This window comes from Pseudophryne corroboree, chromosome 1, assembly GCF_028390025.1.
Source record: "Pseudophryne corroboree isolate aPseCor3 chromosome 1, aPseCor3.hap2, whole genome shotgun sequence".
In the NCBI taxonomy this organism is placed as follows: domain Eukaryota; kingdom Metazoa; phylum Chordata; class Amphibia; order Anura; family Myobatrachidae; genus Pseudophryne; species Pseudophryne corroboree.
The window spans coordinates 605,158,925-605,184,077 of record NC_086444.1 but is presented as its reverse complement, the minus strand read 5'-3'; the positions used below and the strand labels follow the sequence as shown (position 1 = coordinate 605,184,077).

Here is a 25,153-nt window from a genome sequence, read left to right as displayed (position 1 = left end):
GGTACATCCACGGTGTCGTCAGTGCAACCACTGCAACAGCCTGCGGATCCCTCATTCTGGAACAGTAATGGCATAGCTTCTTGTTGAGTCGAGAAGCCATCAGATCTATCTGCGGACAGCCCCACCGGTGACTTAACTGTTGAAACACCTGAGGATGTAGGCCTTATTCTCCCGGATGGAGGTCGTGCCTGCTGAGGAAGTCTGCTTCCCAGTTGTCCACTCCTGGAATGAATATGGTTGAGATGGCCCTTGCGTTGGCCTCCGCCCAGAGGTGGATTCTTGCCACCTCTCGCATTGCCGCTCTGCTTCCTGTTCCCCCTTGTCGGTTTATGTACGCCACCGCAGTGGCATTGTCCGACTGAACCTGGATTGCCTGATCCTTCAGGAGATGAGCAGCCTGCAGAAGGGCATTGTAAACTGCCCTGAGTTCCATGATGTTTATCGGCAGAGCAGATTTCTGTCTCGACCACATCCCCTGGAACTGAGGTCACAGCCTCCCTTGGGTCACAGCCCCCCAACCCCGGAGGCCGGCACCCATTGTCAATAGAATCCACAAGTGGATATTGAAACTCCTGCCTTCTACTAGGTGAGGAACTTGTAGCCACCATAATAGAGAAATCCGGGCTCTCGGAGATAAGCTCACTTCCTGATGCATATGAAGGTGAGACCATGACCATTTGTACAGCAGATCCAGCTGAAATGGTCGGGTATGAAATCTGCCGTATTGGAGTGCCTCGTAAGCAGCCACCATCTTGCCCAGCAATCGGATGCAAATGGATGGATGCAATGTAATTAGGTGTGCTGGTCCTGCGCATGGTGACTGCCGGAGCTGCCTATGAGTGATCAATCTGGCTATCCTAAAAAAGCCAGAGTAATTTTTGTGCAAAGAAATGGTGTTCACTCTTTCTGGCGCTGGTCACATATGAGATATAATATTTTTAAAACATTATTTTCTAGTTTTGGGCCAATGGACCATAAAATGAATATAATGTATAACTATAGATAAAATATCACACAATAAAGCATATGGCAAGTGAGGACAATGGCAGTATTGAATAGGTATTCAAAATATTTGTCCTTTGGCCAATGTTTAAGATGGACTCCGTTCCTATAAACAATATGGCCCCAGCCGTCATCTGCCAACCATATGTCATTATGCCACCCAGGAAACTGAAAGCAAGGATCATTACATCACTACCAGCAATCAGGAACAGAAAATCACCGAATTGCCAACCAGACACGCTTTTCTGCCAACCAAGGAAGTGTAAAGATCAGAAGTCATGATGTCACTTCTGGTCCGGGTGCCGCGACCAGAAGCGAGCAGCAAAATGATCAGAAGAGGCCTATAAATAGATTGATTTGGCACAGGACAGGTACACAGCCTTGAGGAAGGGATAAGTTATCCTGAAACACGTCGACAATACCTGCCAGTGCCTTTTTTCTGGACTACCAGCGCATCACCTGCCGCATTGGGTATAAGCCTGAGAAGCCTTACAGGGTATACCGGGGTACCGTGCAACACATACCACCCGCTGGCTCCTCCACCTTCATGCGGTATGAGACTTTATTTTAAAACTGAAAAAATGCATGCATAATGTATTGATAAACATTGTCCAAAGGACAAATATTTTGAATACCTATTCAATACTGCCATTGTCCTCACTTGCCATATGCTTTATTGTGTGATATTTTATCTATAAAGTCATACATCATATTCATTTTATGGTCCATTGGCCCAAAACTAGAAAGTAAAGTTTTATACATTTTATATCTCAGTGCATATGTGACCAGCGCCAGAAAGAGTGAACACCATTTCTTTGCTCAAAGATGTATGGATACTTTGCGAGGACTGAGCATCGAGCAAACCATAGCCTGGATAGTCAAGGCCTTGTCTATCGGGAGAAATACCTTTTAAGACACTGTATCCAGTATCATTCCCAGGAACTGAAGAGGTCGGTTCCAGGTGAGATTTCCAAAAATTTAGGATCCACCCACGATCCGTAAGCAGGCGAGTCATCAGATCGATGCTGTGCAGCAGACGCTCCCTGGACATAGCCTTTATCAGGAGATCGTCTAAGTAGGGGACAATGGGGGTCATTCCGAGTTGATCGCTCGCTAGCAGTTTTTAGCAGTCGTGCAAACGCATAGTCGCTGCCCACAGGGGAGTGTATTTTTGCTTTGCAGGAGTGCGAACGCCTGTGCAGCAGAGCGCCTGCAAACACATTTTGTGCAAAACAAGACATGCCCTGTAGTTACTTATCCTGTGCGATGATTTCTGCGATGAGTGACATGGTAATCACGTCAGATACCCGCCCAACAAACGCCCGGCCACGCCTGCGTTTTTCCAAACACTCCCAGAAAACGGTCAGTTGCCACCCATAAACGCCCTCTTTCTGTCTATCTCCTTGCGTTCGGCTGTGTGATTGGAATCGTCGCTAGAACCAGTGCAAAACCACAATGGACTTCATACCCGTACGACGTGCATGCGCATTGCGGTGCATACGCATGCTCAGATTAGCCGTTTTCTTCACTGATCGATACACAGCGAACAACGGCACTAAGCGATCAACTCGGAATGACCCCCCCATGTCGACTCTCATCATGCACAGTTGCGGCATCATCTCTGCCATGACCTTGGTGAAGACCATCGGAGCTGTGGATAGTCCAAAGGGTACCAATATGGCGAACCTGAGGTATGCCTGATGAGGGGGCCACATGGGAATGTGTAGGTAAGCATCCTTGACATCCAGAGACACCAGGAACTCCCCCTCCTCCAGAGCGGACACCACTGCCCGCAGGGATTCCATCTTGAATTTGAACAGCCGCAGATATGGGTTTAGAGACTTTAGGTTCAAGATGGGTCGCACCGAACCGTCTGGTTTGGGAACGACAAAAAGACTGGAGTAAAAAACCCTTTTTGCAAAAGCTTTTGAATAACCTCTTGCAAGGTAACTTTTGCTGCAGGTAAAGCCGGTAAGCCCGACTTGAAAAAATCTGTGAGGAAGGAGTGCTTGAAATTCCAGCCGGTATCCTTGGGAAATGAGGTCCCTCACCCAAGGATCCCGGCAGGACTCCGCCCACACATGGGCAAAGTGTTGAGGGTGAGCCCCTACCTGAAAGTCGCCTTGTTGCTGGGGCCAACCGTCACGCGGAAGGCTTAGCGGCAGGGGACCCGGTGGTCTGGTCCAGGGAGACAGCAGTTGCAGGTTTACAGAACTTACTACGAGACCCTTTGGGAGTGGTGGAGACCCCTCGGCCCCTGCCTCTGAACCTTGCCATAGGAAAGGACTGCAAGGAGGGTCTGGTGTAAGAACGTCTAGCAGGTGGTGCAGCCAACGCAGATAGGCAGACATACCCGCCGTTGCTTGGGAGATCCATTTATTTAATTCGTCTCCAAACAAGGCATCACCTGTAAAGGGAAGATTTTCAACACCCTTTTTGGAATCAGCGTCTGCTGACCACTGACGTAACCACAGAGCTCTGCACGCCGAAACAGCCAAAGCAATAGTGCGGGCATTTATCTTACACAACTCCTTAATAGCCTCACTCATAAAATTTGCAGCATCCTGTATATGTTGGAGCAAAGTAATGACCTCATCCCGGGGCAGAGAATATAAACTGTCAAAAACATTATCAGACCACTTGACTACCGCCCTGGAAATCCACCCACAAACTATCGTGGGGCGTTGTGCTGCGCCTGTTGCCGTATAAATTGCCTTGAGTGTGGTCTCAATTTTACGGTCAGCTGGCTCTTTTAGTGTTATAGCCCCTGGCACTGGCAGTACTAATGTCTTAGCCTGGACACAGACGTATCAACTGACAGGGGTTTTTCCCATACCTTCCTGTCCTCAGCTGGGAGGTAAAAAGTAGTTAAAAACCACTGAGGAATTTTAAATTTATTATCAGGGTTAACCAAGCCTCCCTGGCCAGGGAGTTTAATTCCTTAGACACAGGAAAAGTTGCTGATGTCTTGGGTCTAACATTAAAGTACAACACCACATCTGGTTCTGCCTCCTGATCTGGTATGTGAAGGAACTCTCTTACAGCAAAAATGAGAGCCTCCACCCCAGGGGACAGAGAGCTGTCCTCATCCATATCATCATCATCCACATCACGCTGATCAGAATCACACAGCACCTGTGGCAGTGAGCATTTATGTGCAACCACTAGATGGGGCTGAGAAGCCTTCTTGATATCTGCTGCTTTAGCCACACAATCAATAGAGTGTTTTAACACCTGTCTCTCTTTTTTAGCTGCAGTTAATTCTGAATTTACATTCTGAATCATGTTTTTAAAGCTATCTAGCAAGTCAGGTGCCTGTGAACTGGGTCCCTGTGGAGATAAGGAACATTGTTCCCACATGAGTGACCCACGCTGAAGACGGGGTAGAGTTACAAGCAGCACACATAACCATGTCAACAGACATCTTACACAATAGTAATACAGCGCAGCCCACTGACCAACACCTCCACACAGACCCTAGAGAGCCCCTGGAGTGACACTGAGGAGCGGACAACAGCACACAGAACACAGCAGCACAATGTGTTGAAATATGTGTATGACCTGATAGTAGTGCAGCGGCGCTGCCACTGGCATGCTCCCCCCTTTCTATGATCCCATGGTACCAGTTTTACAGTCTGTAACAGCGTGGGTCCTGTAGGAGCAGCATGCATGCAGCCTTGAAGAGCCGCAGCAGCAGGAAATGGTGCCTTCACTTTGATGGTACGCGGTCCCTACCATAGTTTATACTGGCTACTTATAAAAAAAACAGTAGTATATGTATTTTACAGTACACACAAAGCCTTGAGACAATGAGCACTGCGGGGCATCAACCCTGAGCCAGTTTGTCCATGGTGGGCACCGCAGCTCTGGGCCCATGACCGCCGCGTGACTTACCGCAGGGCCGCAACTAGGGGGGGGCTAGGGGGGCATGTGACCTGGGCGCCGGATTGGAGGGGGCGCCATCAGGATCAGTTTAATTCCCCAGACACCCCTCCTTATCTGCATCGTCCATTACAGCTCGTTATGCAGCCGCAGCAGCTAGTAGAGTCTGGAGCTTGTGCTCCAGACTCTACTAGCTGCTGCGTCTGCCTAACAAGCCGGGCACAAAGCATTGCTGTAATTAAAGTGAAAATAAACTACAGCTCACAGCAGCCCTTGCTGCGGGAGCTGTAGTTTACTTTCACTTTCTTCTATGCAGTCGCGCGTAGTGCCCGCCACGGCAGAGCCAGATAAAGAGGGGACACAGAGAACAAGCTACCTCCCTAGCCTCCCCCCAGCTGCCTTTAATCGTCACCGCAGTGCTGAGCTGAACAAGAAGATTTAGCCAAAAGGGGGCGGCGCTACACAGCACTGTACACAGTGCCAGTCCAGCAAGCAGAATGGGAAACAGAAGCTCACTGTGTAGCAGCAGAAGACCCTAAACAGTGAGTGTGACAAAGGGAAGGGGCACTGTATGTGTGTGTGACTACTATATATGTGTGTGACTGTACATGAATATGTGTGTGTTCAATATATGTGTGCTTGTATGTATACATGTATTACTATGTATACAGCATAGTTACCTACTTTGCTGCCTCCTCCTCCGGGAGGAGGCAGCGTTGTAGGTGTATGGGGGGGCGTGGCCGGCACAGGATAGGCAGTCCGGGGGCGTGGCCGGCAGCAGGATGAGCGGTCCGGGGGCATTACATCAGGGTCGTGTCATCGTGACTCCACCCCCCGCTGTGCCGAGAAACTGCATAGCGGGGGGCGGAGCTACGATGACGCGATTCAGTGCAAATCGCGTCATCGGACCCCCTCGGGCCGCCCGCTTGTTCTCTGCTGCGGGCGGGCGAGGGGGAAAGCGGGAGGCTTGCCCACCTTTCCGGGGGGCCGGGAGGGTCACCTGATTTTCGGGAGCCTCCCGGCCATTCCGGGAGGGTAGGCAAGTATGGTATACAGGTGTGTGACTATATGTGAGTGAATGTATGCGTGTGTGTATGTGTTTACGTATGGGACAGTATGTATGTGTACAGATGTGGGATTTTACGTATATTTATCAATATATGGGTTATCTCCTCTTTTTTTCTCTATCCGTAGCCCAAATAAATGGCTAGCTAGCCCCCCCCCTTCCTCTCATAAGAAGGTTTATATATATATATATATATATATATATATATAATATATAATGTGTGTGTCACACGTGGGGGAATGAATCGGGGGCGCCAACTTGCTGCCTTGCCCCGGGTGCCGAAGATCCTAGTTTCGGCCCTGCAACCGCCAAAACTGCACCGGGGACCCACTAACCGGGACCCCGGTGTAATACTCACCGCACCTTGAACTTCGGAATCTGTTAGAGGGTGGCGGCTAGCTGCTGGCGTGGGCACACATACTAACGATGTATGATCAGTACCTCAGGAGCTCAGTGTCCTGTCAGCTGGGATTACGAACCTATAACCCTCAGGAGGTTGGTTCGGTCCCCCCTCTAAGTCCCATGAAGCAGGTAGCCGGGTTGCCAACCAGAGCTTCCTGAAAATAATAAACTAAAATAAAAATAAAGAAAACTCTCTAGAGCTCCAGAGAAATGCACGCGTCTCCTTGGGCACATTTTTCTAAACTGAGTCTGGTAGGAGGAGCATAGAAAGGAGGAGCCAGCACACACATACACACACTAAAGGTTTTAAAGTGCCAGGCTCCAGTGGACCCAATCTGTACCTCATGGTACTAAAGTACAAGACCCCAGTATCCACTAGGACATAAGAGAAATAGGGAAGTTGATTACTTTTATCTATATATATAAATATGAATGTATGTGTGTATGTATGTATGTATGTATGTATGTATGTTCCATCATAACTTGGTCAGCCAAATTTGAGCATTCTCTGTGTTGCCTTACTTGTTATTAAGTTAATATATTGAAATCTAAAGGTATTATATTTTCAATAATGTATAGTCTGTAATGGTTTTAATATGAAGCACCTATACTATGCACCAAGTTGTATTGTTTTATTGTATTAGTCCGTGTTTTGGCAGTTAATTAGGATATTGAAACACTACAGGTGTGATCAGAAAAAAACTTTGATTTGATTGGACACAGCTAGAAAAAATACCCACCTATTCAGGTATCCAATATGCCCATCTCCTGAGGAAACCGCCGGTTACTTTGGCGGAGAAACGCGTTGAGAGCTGACAAAGAGTGAGTGTCCGCTGCTGGGAACTGAAGTGACCGACTTTAAAGCTTGCTACGATCTACCCCTGCTGCCTGCTGCTCCAAGTTCGATCTTGTCACCGCTGGGAAATAGCGCCGTTAGCAGATACAACTGTGTGGACTCGCCGCAGCCCTGCTTTAAGAAGGGACTACAAACAGCTGAGCGAGCCCCAAGTCTGCACTATAATTGACTGATGTCTACTGCCTAATGAACAGTGGGTGAGATATAACCCTTTCAAATAGGGTTAACACAGCATATCTATCACATTGATCCAAGTCTGGAACTTTACTTTGCCATAAATCAATCCTTTTTGCCTTGGATAAATACCAGCACAAACAACTGAGGGGACCTCAACTTTGTCACAGTTTATTAACTCTTGCAGCACATTGATTTTAGATTGATATAAATATACAGTATACTGCCTTTTAGATTGCTATATATCTATGCAATATATTAATCATTGTTTTTTATGTGCTTAAAATAAATGTATGTTTTTTATTTATTTTATAAGCGCTCCTTGTTTGCTTAGTTTTATACTAACAACACTCTGTATCTATGGTTGGCATCCAGATTGCCATATAGGAGCAGCTATAAAATAACCTATTTTTTAGGTGCTTCATTATACATTATATACTGTTGATATACTATATATTTATTGTTTTTTTGCGCCCGATTCCTCCTAGTGAAATATTTCCTTGGAAGAAATAGTTATATAATTAAAAAAAAGAAATTATTTTATAACATGATAAAATAAATCTCACACGATATACAAAGTGTATTATTCTTATATTATTTGTTCAACTGTTTGGTAGTGCTGAATTATTGCAGATTTATTATATCTACTGTATATAAAATCAGTGATGGTCTGTTCCATCAGCACACAATTGTGGAGCAGGCCAGCAAAAAGCATTCCCTCTGCGACTGGGAGAGCTTAGGGTAGAGGAGGGCCCTGGCAAATAAAGGGCCATAAAAGATAGCCCCAGCACCATCCAATTCATCATCTGACAGACCCCTCTCTCACCATCAGCGGCAGCTCCAAAGGTGGGGCTACAGCACAGTCCAAAATTCAAATAGGGGCGTCACACCAACTGTCATCTCAAACTGACTGCTTCACCGCCAATTTTATTGGTTATTGCCATCCTACTCCATTATCCCAGGGATGCCAGATTTGTGTTCAGTGGGAACCTCTGAATGTGTAAACTACCTCAGTACTTATATCAAGGAGGCAAATAACAACCTACTTCAAGTGGGCTCATACCCCATCCTGCGGGGGCTCTCATTTCAGCTATAAATCTCCTGCTGCCCTGCTTTTATCTCCCGGATTCTTCAGATTCTGGTAGGGGTGACACTAAGGAGTTTCTTTGCAAGAACAGTGATTTGCTATAGCTGCTCAAGAGTCACTGCTAACAACTCTCATTACCACCCCTTGTGGGAACCCTAACAGGAGAAAGAAACAGCAGCACATGATCATACATAGGATCTTCTTATCTGTGCTGGCATGCACTCATCCATAGCATGCTGCTGCTGCTGCTGCTGCTGCTGCTAGTTAGATGTGAGGGGAGGAATTGTTGTTAGTAATCTTCCTCTAGTATGACAAATTAGTTTAATTAGAATATCTGGTGTGTGTAATGATTTGGCTAATGCTGAAATGGTATGGAAAAGAACGAATCCAATAAATATTTGTAGTGCCTACAAGATGCAGACAATCCAGTGTTCACAATAAAGTAACATTTAAAAGACCACACTCAGAATTTACTTATATGTTTAGGGATGAACTCACACAGTGTCAACTTGCATTTGGAATTTATTGCATAGGCATTTCATTTATCATGTATATTATGATAAGTGAGAAGATATATATTTTTGCAAACAAGACACAACATATATTGTTACTAATATTATACAGAAATATCTTGCAACAGCAAGCATATAACCATAGACATGACCATTTGTGGAACTAGATAAGCTCTTTGGGCAGAGCATGACACGGCCTCTCGGCGGCACACCACGCTTTGAATGTACATCCTACTGTAATCTCCCAGATTCTAGTTTTCAAAATTAGGCAAGTATCAAAGCATATATGATGAATTGCTACTATACAGCACGTGTGTGCTACATAACAGCATAATGCAATTAAATGAGCTTTAACCCCCAAAAAACTAAAAATTCGTGACATGTTGCATTATAAAATAATGTTAATTTTCACTAACACTCTTCTCAATCTCATACCTATAAATGTCTAAGCTTAGTGATGGAGAGCTGAATGTGTAATAAAGTGACACTGTATAGTTTTTCTTCCTTTCTTTAAAAAATGCTTTCTGGTTAATTAAAGTTCCTCACTCTCCCACAATCTTCTCCTCACCCTTTCTTTCAATAGAATTGGTCTATAAAGAATGATATATTATTAAAAGAAAACAAGTTGAAACTGGTGTCTGCTGTTTACAAAAGCTGTCAAACAAACATGTTATATTCAATCAGAAGTCGAAAGCAAACATTCAAATGAGCTAGAGCCATAAATGTAACACACAGTGTTTTGTTAACCACTTAACTGACAAAAAAACAGATTTAGGTAAAGAATAGTTAAATAAATTATCCAAAATGATTTTCTTTAAAAAAAAAAAAAATATATATATATATAATATAAAACAAATGTTAAAAAAAAATATATCGGAAAAACAGTAATGATCGAAACATCGCGGTCAACGATGATTGGGACATCGCGACCATCGCAACTTCCCGTTTTAGGCATGCGGCCCTCAGCAGGCCCCAGAGCCCTTCAGGAAGGTGAGGGGCTGTGTTTTTTTTTTACATTTCCCCACGGCTGCTAATGTCTGCAGCCGCTGGATGGGGGGTGCTGCCGGGCTGACCGATCAGCAGTGATCGGCAGCACTGCAGGCACTGTGGGGGAGGGAACCAGGAAGCAGAGGAACCGGAGGTCCCACTGAGAGCAGCAATTGCAGGAAGCTTTGCTTCCTGCTGCTGCACAGTGAGCTTTCTGACTGGTCACATCAGATGCTACCATGTCAGGAAAAGCCCAGCCTGGTGTGGTCGCATCTGATGCGACCATGCCAGGCAAGTGGTTAATGATTTGGCGTCACTTATAACTTGAAGAGACCTTAAGTTGGGGTACTGCTATGAGGGCAGGTGGGGCAAAGTTACAGGTGATGGAGGGAGGAGGGTGCCAGCAGGAAGTCAAAATTGCAGCTGCCGCAGTTGCGATCCTTCTTTTAGTTATCCCCTCCCTCTTTCTTCTGTCTCTGTGGGCGCAATTTACTAAAGCCGAAAATGCAGCCTAAACTCAGAAAATCCCTTTTCTACGTTTTGGCCACATTTCCGTATGTACCAAGCTCCAGGATACAATACATCTTCTATGGGCCTCTATTCCCATTGTCCTCTGAGAGGAACCCACCGCCACGCCACACATCACTCTGCACATGTGCAGAAGGACTGCCTGGTCCTAAACTCAGAAGAACTTCTAAAGCAAAGGACATGTCACGCTATGAGGGTTTTGTGAATCCGAACTCGGATCCATGACTTGTACGGACCTGGGAGTTGTCTTCAAATTAGTTGGCTTAATGTAATTTCTGCTCATAGACTAAGGGGAACTTTAACTAGTACCGTGTAGTAGACAGAGACCTAGAAAAGGTGGTTTTCGCCAGGGACCCCACAAGGAAGCTTGGACTTTGCTATGGCAGACGTGCATTTCACAGCCCCCTGACTGGGTCACCCAGTACTAGTACTAGATAGACTCTGAGAAGTAAAAAGACAGAACTTAGGCTGGGGACTGTAGTTTACTGATAGAGATACAGAGATTTTGAATATCAGACTGAAAGCAGAGATGCTGGTATCGACCTGGAACTGTGACTACAAATATTGGCCTAGAACCGATGGAGCAATTACTGGACCAATGGGGTAATTATCGGACTGGAACTGATGTACTATGCCAGATTGGAACCGATGGAGAGAGTGTCAGGCTGGAACCAATTGGAGCAAATACCGGACTGGAACCAATGGAGTAATTACTGGGCTGGAATTGATTGGAGCAATTTCCAACTGAAATTGATTGGAGCCAGATGGTGCAGCAGGATGGAAATATGCACTGGAGTCTCTGAATAAGTAATGGTTCCGCAGGAGCTCACTGAAGAGACGCGGTTAAACTGTGGACATCATTACTGGCAGCTTGTGACTTCCCAGATTATAGCTTTTATACCTACTAGGGAGCAGAGATTGGCTCCTGCAATCAGCTGGCTGGCAGCAGCAACTGGAATGGCTGAAATCGATCAGGTAACTGCATCCAACATGGAAGGAACTTTGGTGTTCAGTTTGAGTATCAGAATGCTGAGTGGAAGTGAAGCTCTGTGGAGAGACACACTTTGAATTATACTCAGAACGCTGAGAGTGCTGAGCAAAGAGACCAGTTGATCAGGGATAAGACTGCTGAAATAAGGATACTGCAGATTACTCACACAAGTGAACTCTCTCAGGTGGTTAATCAGCAGCCAGAAACACAGACTGCAACTTGTATGCTGGGCGACTTCTCAGGCAATAAACACAGCAACAGAGGATACACTTGGAATTGGTGAACTGGGCTAAACCCAGCAAGCAGGATACACTGAACTGCAGGACTGATGGCGAAGGTAAGTCATAAGACCAGGTTCTAGTACAAGATAAATAAATTCAGGATTCTGACAGGACAACTCTCATAGGAAAAACTGTCCTCTGCCATTTAAATCACATTTCTAGGTACATACTCATGTTATTTTGGCTGTTATGTACCCGATAAGTGGCAAGATGTATCGCAGTATAGATGCGATGCTTAGAACATCCCGCCCTGTGTAAGAGACAGTGGTGGTGTGGTGTAGTCAGGCACTTACAGTGGGGCAAAAAAGTATTTGGACAGCCACAGATTGTGCAAGTTGACCCACTTAAAAAGACGAGAGAGGTCTGTAATTTCCATCATAGGTACACTTCAACTGTGAGAGACACAATCTGAAAAAAAAACTAGGAAATCACATTGTATGATTTTTAAACAATTTATTTGTATATTCTTGCGGAAAATAAATATTTGGACAATCAAAAAGTTTAACTCAATACTTTGTAATATAATCTTGGTTGGCAATTACAGAGGTCAAATGTTTCCTCTAGTTCTTGACCAGGTTTGCACACACTGTAGCAGGTATTTTGGCCCACTCTTCCATGCAGATCTTCTCTAGATCTGTCATGTTTTGGGAGCTGTCGCCGGGCAACACGGACTTTCAACTCTCTCCACAGACTTTCTATTGGGTTGAGGTCTGGAGACTGGCTAGGCCACTCCAGGACCTTGAAATGCTTCTTACGGAGCCATTCCTTAGTTGCCCGGGCGGTGTGTTTGGGGTAATTGTCATGCTGGAAGACCCAGCCACGTTCCATCTTCAATGCTCTTACTGAGGGAAGGAGGTTTTTGCCCAAAATCTCACGATACATAGCCACATTCATCCTCTCCTTAATACGGATCAGTTGTCCTGTCCCCTTTGCAGAAAAGCAGCCCCTAGGCATGATGTTTCCACCCCCCTGCTTCACAGTGGGTATGGTGTTCTTGGGATGCCATTCATCATTCTTCTCCCTCCAAACACGGCTAGTGGAGTTTATACCAAAAAGTTTGATTTTGCTCTCATCTGACCACATTAAATTCTCCCAATCCTCCTCTGGATTATCCAGATGGTCACTGGCAAACTTTAGACGGGCCTGGATATTTGCTGGCTTAAGCAGGGGACCTTTCGGGTGCTGCAGGATTTCAATCCATGACGACGTAGTGTGTTACTAATGGTAACCTTTGTGACTGTGGTCCCAGCTTTCTTGAAGTCATTGACCGGGTCCTCCCCGTGTAGTACTGGGTTGATTCCTCATCGTTCTCAAGATCATTGATACCCGACGAGGTAAGATCTTGCATGGAGCCCCAGGTCGAGGGAGATTGTCAGTGATCTTGTATTTCTTCCATTTCTTAATAAATGCGCCAATAGTTGATCTCTTCTCACCAAGCTGCTTGCCTATTGTCAAGTAGCTCATCCCAGCCTTGTGCAGCGCTACAATTTTGTCCCTGGTGTCCTTAGACAGCTCTCTGGTCTTGGCCATGGTGGAGAGGTAGCAGTCTGACTGTTTGAGGATGTGGACAGGTGTCTTTTATACAGATAACCAGTTCAAACAGGTGACATTAATACAGGTAACGAGTGGAAGATAGAAGAGCTTTTTAAAGAACAAGTAACAGGTCTGTGAGAGAGAGAAATCTTGCTGCTTGGTAGGTGTCCAAATATTTATTTTCCACAAGAATATATAAGTAAATTGTTTAAAAATCATACCATGTGATTTCCTGGGTTTTTTTTTCAGATTCTGTCTCTCACAGTTGAAGTGTACCTATGATGAAATATACAGACCTCTCTCATCTTTTTAAGTGTGTCAACTTGCACAATTGGTGGCCGTCCAAATACTTTTTTGCCCCACTGTATTTCACTCCACATGCTCTCACCTTCAAACAGTTCTGGGCCACAGGTTGGACAACGCATCTTTGTAAATAGACTTTGATTAGAACCAAGCAGTTACCAGAACCTTATACAGAGACAACACATATGACAATAAACAGCAAGGGAAAAAAACACCAGATTAGGTAAGTCATCACTGGCACAATGGTCAAAGACCCCGGTTTTCACCCATTCAGACTCATACACTGGGTTGGGTATGTGTGACCGCCGGTCACCATACTGATGCTGGGATCTCAGCTTCGAGATGCCCAGCAAGGGGGGTGGGGGTGAGAGCAACGAAGCTCCTAGTGGGCTCGCTGTGCTCGCCACAAGTTCTATTTCCACTCAAGTGGGAATAGTCCCTGTTAGTCGTCATGCCGACTATTGGTATTGTTAGGGGGTGGGATCCCAGCATCGGTATACACTAAGGTGTCACAATGCCAGTAGTGTCCATCTGGCAACCCAACCAGCTCCTGGGAGGTCCATAAGTATTTTCTAGCACACGCAAGCTTTGGACAGACTTTGCCTATAAGGGAAAGACACAGATGGACACACACACACAAATGATCTGTTCTTAAGCTTTCAGACAGACCAACTGTCATGACCACCGGCCGATTCTCCAGATACGCCAATCCGAGAATCGCCATCCGTGAATACTGGATTTCTTTAAACACAACACTGCCACCAGCAAGAAGATTTTAGTGACTAAATGCATGGACCGTGAGGCCTTGGGCATAAGAACACAAAACCAAAACTAAAAATTAGGTGTTTAAATTCAAGAATATCTTCAGAGCTTTTAGTTACAAAAAAAAGAGTTACAAAGATTATAAGAAATATTGAAAAGTACACACCGATTAGGTTATACTTTCAAATAAAACAAAATGGAGGATAATTTCAGAAACCTAACTTACTCAACAGCAGGTAGGCCTTCTGTGTGGAGGGATTTCACAATGTAAGAGATATGGTGCATTTCCAGCTCCTGGCTGCTTCCCTCAGAAATGAACAGCACAGTGTGGGTGAGAGTAGCAGATATAACCCCCTCACAGCTGTGACCCCCAACTTTTCCTTAACTCTCTCAATGCTGTGTACCTGGGCAGTGAGAAACCAGATTTCCTTTGGGTTTTACTTTTTAAACAGCTGTCTTCTTAAGTTTCAAGAGGTCAGCTTTCTTAACCTGGCCTGGCTTTTCTGTAATGTCTCTTCTAACTATAGTTTATAGCTTCTTCCATGTTTCACATCATACATTACATTATACATTTAGACATTACATAAAGGTCTTATATTGCTGGATGCAAGTAAATGTCCCAATTTGCCACACCAACTTACACAAACAAATAAACAAGGACTCAGCAGCAGGACACATCTCTATATCTGCATGGCACCTTCTCCTCAGTGACATCAGTCTCAGGACCTTCCTAAGAGGCTACTGCTGCTTCATGCTTCCATGTATGGTGTGTCTGCTACAGATGAGCTCTCCAAAGGTTAAATAATTCCCTTATAGGCCACCAGCTTTAAACACAGGTTATTGCACATGAGTGCGCATAATTCATGTTACTGTGCGATCTGAAAGGGCCCAATTGGAATAATCCCGGTCGAGAGACCTAGTATTCCAACCCAGCTCACTGTGCTGTGTGAACGGGAAGCCGGGTTGATGCGACCCATTTCCCGTTCAATCTGTGTGAACTGGCAGCACTTGAAGATCATGTGATCTCCAAGTGCCGCCCCTGCCCGCATCACTGCTGATGTCACCAACCCGGCAATATGCCGGGTTGGGGACAGCGGCAGCAAGGGGCCTGAGGTGGGTCGCACACAGAAAACACCCGTGTAAGGCTCCCAGGTGCGACCTGCCTCAGGCGTCTGAAAGGCTATTAGGGTTAGGGTAAGGTATAGTTTATGGCAGGTAACACAAAGAATAAGAGATGCAGGTTGTTAATGAGTTAATGATTTAATGGGATTAATTCTGATGAATGATTTTTATGAGACTGATGGCAAGATATATCAAGCCTTACAAAGACATAAAGTAGATAAGTTGCCTAAACCAACCAATCAGCTTCTGTCTTTTAAAAGTCTGTTCTAGATCAATGACAGTTACAAGCAGGAAGTAGTTAATATCCTGGCGGGCAAGCTTTGGGCAACTTCTCCACTTTATCTATCCCCAAGACTTGATATATCTCCCCCTTAGTGAGGAAATTAGCAGTTTATTATACACTAATGTAATTATTTTATATTTAAAAAAATGACGAAAATAACAGAGCTCGGTAGGTAATGAGAATCCAGCCACTTGGGTAGCTTGGTTGATTAATGATGTGCCAAATTTTAATAGTTTCTTATTGGAACACAATGCAAATATTACTTCGAAAACCACTGTGTGTAATTCCCATTGTATATCCTTAAATCTTCCTAAGTGTTGTGAAATATCGCTCTACCAAAAATTCCACTGTAACCACTCTAGATCAAAATCGTTTCGGTATGAGTCTCTTGCACAGTGTGGAGAATCTCTTAAGAGGTAAATATTCATCAATATTGACAGTGTAGTACAGCCCATAAAGGGTAGGTCAATGGAATGGTACAGTATTCCTCACAGGATTAGTCAGTGATATGTTTAGGGAAAAATTGGGCAGGGGTGAATCTTCACTGTATGACTTTAACTGTAGAGTTGAACTGCAAATGCTTCCTGCCATTTTACGTCCCAATACCACAGTATGCCACCTCAAATGAATACAAAATGGTACAGAATAAAGCATTTATCAGACACTGTTGTGCTAGCCAAATTAGGTGAACTATTGTGTTAGTGTCCGTCTGCTGTGTCTCTGTGGTTGATAGTGAGGGGTGGCTGATATATACTGCACTGCACAGATTGGTAAAAATTATATACAAACTTTAGTTATAGTCAGGCACTTGTATAACCACTAATGAGCAGCGTACCATATTAAAAGTAAACCAATATAAATTAAGTGACTACAAGTTAAAACACATGTAACAAACTGCCTGGTAGGTGGTTGTGGCCCAATGCGTTTCATCACATATTGTGACTTGCTCAGGGGATGTGGTCCTTTGACTTTGGTTATTGAAGTAGTAGTGTATTGTATTGTGTTCTAACATCAACAATTTGATAGATTGTTAATTAACCAAGCTACCCCATAGGTCATGGTTATATTAATATAATTATTTTATGTTGTTGGGGCAAATTAATAATGAGGATTATTGAGGTAATTATATACATTTTATTAAATGGGGTTGTTACTATGAAGCTGAAGTAGTTAATTTTAAAGAGGGGTTAATTACGGATGAGATAATAATATTGAAAAGCAATCAAAAATACTTTTTTTGGCAGTCATACTCATCTGTATTATATAATGGTCATTGATGCTCTCTGTACTATATGACATCCAATGATGCCCTCTCTATAATATGGCAGTCAATAATACTCCCTGCATTATGAGCCTAATTCTGAGTTGATCGCAGCAGCAAATGTGTTAGCAGTTGGGCAAAACCATATGCACTGCAGGGGGGACAGATATAACATGTGCAGAGAGAGTTAGATTTGGGTGGGGTGTATTCAAACTGAAATCTAAATTGCAGTGTAAACATAAAGCAGCCAGTATTTATCCTGCACAGAAACAAAATAACCCACCCAAATCTAACGCTCTCTGCAAATGTTATATCTGCCCCCCCTGCTGTGCACATGGTTTTGCCCAATTGCTAACAAACTTGCTGCTGCGATCAACTCAGAATTACCCCCTATGAGCGGCCACTGTGATGTTTTCTGTATTATATGGTGGTCAGTGATGCACTCTGTGTTATATGGCAGTCACTAATGGTCTTTGTATTATATGGTACTCGTTGTGATGCTCTTTGTATTATATGGCAGTCACTGTGATGTTCCCTGTATTATAAGATGGTCACTGATACTCTCTGCATTATTTGGAGGTTATATAGGTAGAGGGTAACAACTGACTACTGGTGAGTCTTTGCCCAGGGTGGCAGAAAGCCTAGCTTCACCCCTGCCTTGAGGATAATAAAATGCAAATAAGCTCAAGAAAAAAATCACCCAGGTTTTAGTTTGACAAATGAACAAAAAACTGTATTGAATATGAAAATGTAAAATAATTCTTTATGACATGGTCACTAGTGATTCTCCATCTCCTAATCACCACAATCTGACTTTTGTCACATATAAGACAGTATTGTAAAATAATTTCAAGAAGTATTACTACAAATGGCTACTAATTTATGTTGTTTTATGTCCAAAAAAGTCATATTACATTCATGGATACAGTTCTTCAGATACTGATTCACTAGAAAAACGTGAATCTGATTTAGTTATCACTGTTATACATCAGGCTTCCAGTCCCCGTTACTAATGTTGCGCTGATGCTTCCTGTCATTATGGGCTCCTATGGGCAATCAGACATCCCTGAGTCTTGTATCTGCCACTCAGCCAGATGTTTGGCATATCTCTAGCATCCTCTCTCATATTGGTGGTAAAATCTTACTTCCGGTCAGCTTACTCTGTGATCACCAACAAGAGGCTGTTCCGGTAAGCAGACCAGTGCTAATACAGCTTTACTCCTGTGACCTGCTACTGGCATCCCGACTGTTATTCCTTGGTGTGTTCCAGTTCCTAGTTGTGTTCCTATTTGCTAATTCTAGAATTTAGTAAAGGCGTCTCTTATCCACACTCATTACCTGATCCCATAAATGGTGTGGGGACTTTTTATAGCTGCACTCACTATGTGGAATGCCCTCCCACATGCAATCAGAATTTCCTCTAGCCTCCCATTCTTCAAGCGTTCCTTGAAAAGTCCTCTCTTTACGCACGCTTATCAAATTCCATAATTCCCCACATAACCTCCGTAACATATTCTACCCACCTGTATCCCCGCTACACAGTCCACACATAACTTTACATATTCTCTCTTTTTCACTATCACAGCCTCCTGATCCCAGGTCAACATTGCTGTGTGTATCAATGCCTATTTCTCTATAGATTGCAAGCTTGCAAGCAAGGTCTTCTTATCTCTCTGTTATTACCCAGTCTTGTCTTATGAATGTTTTGTTATCAATTGTAAAGCGTAACAGAATGTGCTGGTGCTATATAGGTCAATATTAAAAATTATTTCATAATTATTTAAAGTTCCTTTTAAAAGGTAGATATAGGTGGAGGGTGGAGGCGAAATATAGGTTGCTATACTGTAAGTGTATAATGTGAGTAGATTATTTTAGTGTGACCTAATTCTATTTATACTAAATAGCTGCACTTTACCTACCTAGATTAATTAGAGAACCTGTCCTGTGCATCACAGCATCGCAGTATGATTACTCCAGGAAAAGAAGATCTCAGACATCAGCAGCAGCAGCAATTTGCACGTCGAATAGTCTCTCTCTCCAATAGTGTTCCAAAGCCACTTCCAGGTTAGTTTCCACTTCCGGTTATCAGCCTGTTGTCAGGCATATTCACATGAGCATTGTTCAGGATGTCTCTCACACAGTGTAAAGGGGATCCGTTCAATTTTCCGGCTGTTGGGATCCCGGTGGTCAGGATACCAACGCCGGAATCCCACCAACGGGCAATGCCGCTTGCCAGAATCCTGGCAAAACAGGGTTATTCTCACTCGTGGGTGTCCGCAACACCCATAGAGCGGGAATAGATCCTGTGGCGAGAGCAGTGAGCCACCGAGTCCGCAGTGTGGCGAGTGCAGCGGGCCCGCAAGGGGGCTCTTTGCACTTGTCCCGCTGACGGCATTCTGGCAGGCGGGATGCCGCTGTCGGGATATGGACAGCCGGCATCCCTCCCGCCGGTAAATCGTATTTATTCCGTGTAAAGTTATACTACTACGGGGAAAATGTGAACATATAAATGTATTGCTTTAAGTTTGTGATTCAATATATTGGGGTTCAAGGGACTGTGGGCATGATGACACCTTCTTCAGCAAATTGAGTCATCATAGCCCAAAACGGCAGCAATGTGAAGCAGAGGCCGATGTTAAAATGAGATAATTTTCCCCACCCTGTACAGTGGCTAGTATTTGTCTGTTTATGAATTCCATTCAGGGCCTCAGAAACTAGGCAGGCCCAGCTGCAGGGTCATGACCACTGTATGTGACACAGATAAACTCTCTATTTGTATAAAACAGTGGTGTATGCTGCTGCTAAGTGGGACATGATCTCTGGGGGGCATGATTGTGGCATCACGGCGGTGGTGCGGGGAGGTGACTACGCCTCCCCTGCAGCCCCGGTTTCCTACAGACTCCTCTTGGTGGCCATGTATACATATACATCATGATAAAGGCTTAAAGGTACCAGATGTATTTGCATTCTTATACATGGGTGAATCAGCTGCACTCTTGTAATATCAGGTGATTTTAAGAGCATCAAATACAGCTAGAAAGATGTCCAGCTGTCAGCCCCAAAGCTGACACAGAGAAAAGGCTTGCACACTCAGGGGAGTCATTTACAGTTGGACACAAGGCCTCTTATAAGTGTAAAGTAAGCTTTCTTTTATACTCGACATGCCCATGCAAAATGTGCAATGCGTGTTATGCTAGCTGTGAGTTTCTGAGTGGCACCTCCTTACTTACATGTGAATAGCTGGAATGGAGGAGGGAAGGGGAAATGTAATATAAAGCAAGTGAAATCATTGTAGTATAACTGGTCTGAGCTGTGACCACTGCTTGCTGTATGCTGCTTAATTGTATATAATGCAAATATGGGGGGTAATTCCAAGTTGATCGCAGCAGGATTTTTGATATCAATTGGGCAAAACCATGTGCACTGCAGGGGAGGCAGATACAGTATAACATGTGCAGAAAGAGTTAGATTTGTGTGGGTTATTTTATTTCTGTGCAGGGTAAATAATACTGGCTACTTTATTTTTACACTGCAAATTAGATTGCAGATTGAACACACCCCACCCAAATCTAACTCTCTCTGCACATGTTATATCTGCCTCCCCTGCAGTGCACATGGTTTTGCCCAATTGCTAACAAAAATCCTGCTGCGATCAACTTGGAATTACCCCCATGGTCAATACAACACAGACGGAACAATTTATGTTCGAGTGTGAAGCTCTCGTATTTACAAGCCATCGGCATTATACGAAACATTCCAATACATTTTATAACATTTCAAAATCAGTTGATACAGGACCTCATTCAGTAAGGACTGTAAATTCTGCTAAACAGACAAATTTACAATCCTTTATTTTGCATGCTGGGAGCCGCCAATCGCAGGGCAAGACCGCCCAGCATGCAGTCCACCACCCACCCACTGCAATCACAAAAATTATGGATTTCTCCTGCCGGGCAGCTTGGCTGTGAAGGCAGGCAACCGCTGCCATTTTCTCTAACGTCCTAAGTGGATGCTGGGGACTCCGTCAGGACCATGGGGAATAGCGGCTCCGCAGGAGACAGGGCACAAAAATAAAGCTTTAGGATTAGGTGGTGTGTACTGGCTCCTCCCCCTATGACCCTCCTCCAAGCCTCAGTTAGGTTTTTGTGCCCGTCCGAGCAGGGTGCAATCTAGGTGGCTCTCCTAAAGAGCTGCTTAGAAAAAGTTTTTAGGTTTTTTATTTTCAGTGAGTCCTGCTGGCAACAGGCTCACTGCATCGAGGGACTTAGGGGAGAGAATTTCAACTCACTTGCGTGCAGGATGGATTGGATTCTTAGGCTACTGGACACCATTAGCTCCAGAGGGAGTCGGAACACAGGTCTCACCCTGGGGTTCGTCCCGGAGCCGCGCCGCCGACCCCCCTTACAGATGCTGAAGATTGAAGGTCCGGAAACAGGCGGCAGAAGGCTCTTCAGTCTTCATGAAGGTAGCGCACAGCACTGCAGCTGTGCGCCATTGTTGTCACACACTTCACACCAAGCGGTCACGGAGGGTGCAGGGCGCTGCTGGGGGCGCCCTGGGCAGCAATATTTAATACCTTTATGGCAAAAGAATACATCACATATAGCCATTGAGGCTATATGTATGTATTTAACCCATGCCAGATATCTAAAACTCCGGGAGAAAAGCCCGCCGAAATAGGGGGCGGGGCTTATTCTCCTCAGCACACAGCGCCATTTTCCTGCTCAGCTCCGCTGTGAGGAAGGCTCCCAGGACTCTCCCCTGCACTGCACTACAGAAACAGGGTAAAACAGAGAGGGGGGGCATTTTTTGGCGATATTTTGATATATTTAAGCTGCTATAAGAAACAACACTTATATAAGGTTGTTCCCATATATATTATAGCGCTTGGGTGTGTGCTGGCAAACTCTCCCTCTGTCTCCCCAAAGGGCTAGTGGGGTCCTGTCTTCGATAAGAGCATTCCCTGTGTGTCTCCTGTGTGTCGGTACGTGTGTGTCGACATGTATGAGGACGATGTTGGTGTGGAGGCAGAGCAATTGCCGATAATGGTGATGTCACCCCCCAGGGAGTCGACACCGGAATGGATGGCTTTGTTTATGGAATTACGTGATAATGTCAGCACATTACAAAAATCAGTTGACGACATGAGACGGCCGGCAAACCAGTTAGTACCTGCCCAGGCGTCTCAGACACCGTCAGGGGCTGTAAAGCGCCCTTTACCTCAGTCGGTCGACACAGACCCAGACACAGACACTGAATCTAGTGTCGACGGTGATGAAACAAACGTATTTTCAAGTAGGGCCACACGTTATATGATCACGGCAATGAAGGAGGCTTTGCATATCTCTGATACTGCAAGTACCACAAAAAGGGGTATTATGTGGGGGGTGAAAAAACTACCTGTAGTTTTTCCTGAATCAGAGGAATTAAATGATGTATGTGATGAAGCGTGGGTTAACCCAGATAGAAAAGTGCTAATTTCAAAAAAGTTATTAGCATTATACCCTTTCCCGCCAGAGGTTAGGGCGCGCTGGGAAACACCCCCTAGGGTGGATAAGGCGCTTACACGCTTATCAAAACAAGTGGTGTTACCGTCTCCTGATACGGCCGCCCTCAGGGATCCAGCTGATAGGAGACTGGAAACTACCCTAAAAAGTATATACACACATACTGGTGTTATACTGCGACCAGCCATCGCCTCAGCCTGGATGTGCAGTGCTGGGGTCGTCTGGTTGGATTCCCTGACTGAAAATATTGATACCCTGGATAGGGACAGTATTTTATTGACTATAGAGCAATTAAAGGATGCTTTCCTTTATATGCGAGATGCTCAGAGAGATATTTGCACTCTGGCATCGAGAGTAAATGCGATGTCCATATCTGCCAGAAGGAGTTTATGGACGCGACAGTGGTCAGGTGATGCGGATTCCAAACGACATATGGAAGTATTGCCGTATAAAGGGGAGGAATTATTTGGCGTCGGTCTATCGGATCTGGTGGCCACGGCAACTGCCGGAAAATCCACCTTTTTACCTCAGACCCCCTCCCAACAGAAAAAGACACCGTCTTTTCAGCCGCAGTCCTTTCGGTCCTATAAGAACAAGCGGACAAAAGGACAGTCATATCTGCCTCGGGGCAGAGGAAGGGGTAAGAGAGGGCAGCAAGCAGCCCCTGCCCAGGAACAGAAGCCCTCTCAGGGTTCTGCAAAGCCCTCAGCATGACGCTGGGGCCTTACAAGCGGATTCAGGAGCGGTGGGGGGTCGACTCAAGAATTTCAGCGCACAGTGGGCTTGCTCACAGGTGGACCCCTGGATCCTGCAGGTAGTATCTCAGGGTTACAGGTTGGAATTCGAGAAGTCTCCCCCTCGCAGGTTCCTAAAGTCTGCTTTGCCAACGTCTCCCTCAGACAGGGCGACGGTATTGGAAGCCATTCACAAGCTGTTTTCTCAGCAGGTGATAGTCAAGGTACCCCTCCTACAACAGGGAAAGGGGTATTACTCCACGCTATTTGTAGTACCGAAGCCGGACGGCTCGGTAAGACCTATTCTAAATCTGAAATCTTTGAACCTGTACATACAAAAATTCAAGTTCAAGATGGAGTCACTCAGAGCAGTGATAGCGAATCTGGAAGAAGGGGACTTTATGGTGTCCCTGGACATAAAGGATGCTTACCTGCATGTCCCAATTTGCCCTTCACATCAAGGGTACCTCAGGTTCGTGGTGCAAAACTGTCATTATCAGTTTCAGACGCTGCCGTTTGGATTGTCCACGGCACCTCGGGTCTTTACCAAGGTAATGGCCGAAATGATGATTCTTCTGCGAAGAAGAGGCGTATTAATTATCCCTTACTTGGACGATCTCCTGATAAGGGCAAGGTCCAGAGAACAGCTGGAGGACGGAGTAGCACTAACCCGACTAGTGCTGCAACAACACGGGTGGATTCTGAATTTTCCAAAATCTCAGTTGACCCCGACGACACGTCTGCTGTTCCTGGGAATGATTCTGGACACGGTTCAGAAAAAGGTGTTTCTTCCGGAGGAGAAAGCCAGGGAGTTATCCGAACTTGTCAGGAACCTCCTAAAACCAGGGAAAGTGTCTGTGCATCAATGCACAAGAGTCCTGGGAAAGATGGTGGCTTCTTACGAAGCGATTCCATTCGGCAGATTCCACGCACGAACTTTTCAGTGGGATCTGCTGGACAAATGGTCCGGATCACATCTGCAGATGCATCAGCGGATAACCTTATCGCCACGGACAAGGGTGTCTCTTCTGTGGTGGTTGCAGAGTGCTCATCTGTTAGAGGGCCGCAGATTCGGCATACAGGACTGGGTCCTGGTGACCACGGATGCCAGTCTGAGAGGCTGGGGAGCGGTCACACAGGGAAGAAACTTCCAGGGAGTATGGTCAAGCCTGGAGATGTCTCTTCACATAAATATACTGGAGCTAAGAGCGATTTACAATGCTCTAAGTCTGGCAAAACCCCTGCTTCAGGGTCAGCCGGTGTTGATCCAGTCGGACAACATCACGGCAGTCGCCCACGTAAACAGACAGGGCGGCACAAGAAGCAGGACAGCAATGGCAGAAGCTGCAAGGATTCTTCGCTGGGCGGAAGATCATGTGATAGCACTGTCAGCAGTATTCATTCCGGGAGTGGACAACTGGGAAGCAGACTTCCTCAGCAGACACGATCTACACCCGGGAGAGTGGGGACTTCATCCAGAAGTCTTCCACATGATTGTGAACCGTTGGGAAAAACCAATGGTGGATATGATGGCGTCCCGCCTCAACAAAAAACTGGACAGGTATTGCGCCAGGTCAAGAGACCCTCAGGCAATAGCTGTGGACGCTCTGGTAACACCGTGGGTGTTCCAGTCAGTGTATGTGTTCCCTCCTCTGCCTCTCATACCAAAAGTACTGAGAATTATACGGCAAAAGGGAGTAAGAACGATACTAGTGACTCCGGATTGGCCAAGAAGAACTTGGTACCTGGAACTTCAAGAGATGCTCACGGAGGATCCGTGGCCTCTACCTCTGAGACGGGACCTGCTTCAGCAGGGACCGTGTCTATTCCAAGACTTACCGCGGCTGCGTTTGACGGCATGGCGGTTGAACGCCGAATTC

General features: G+C 45.3%; 1 protein-coding gene across 3 annotated transcripts in view; it reads left to right on the top strand.

Moving 5' to 3' along the window:
* LOC134902137 (uncharacterized) overlaps window positions 1-25,153 on the top strand; it is a 96,070-nt gene that overhangs the window by 15,280 nt on the left and 55,637 nt on the right. For 2 of the 3 annotated variants that reach the window (XM_063914365.1, XM_063914366.1), the window contains exon 2: window positions 18,956-19,096. In XM_063914365.1, the coding sequence (XP_063770435.1) occupies window positions 18,997-19,096 (100 nt within the window). In that variant the 5' untranslated portion in view covers window positions 18,956-18,996. The remainder of the gene's footprint in view (window positions 1-18,955; window positions 19,097-25,153) is intronic. The other variant, XM_063914367.1, reaches the window with a different exon arrangement.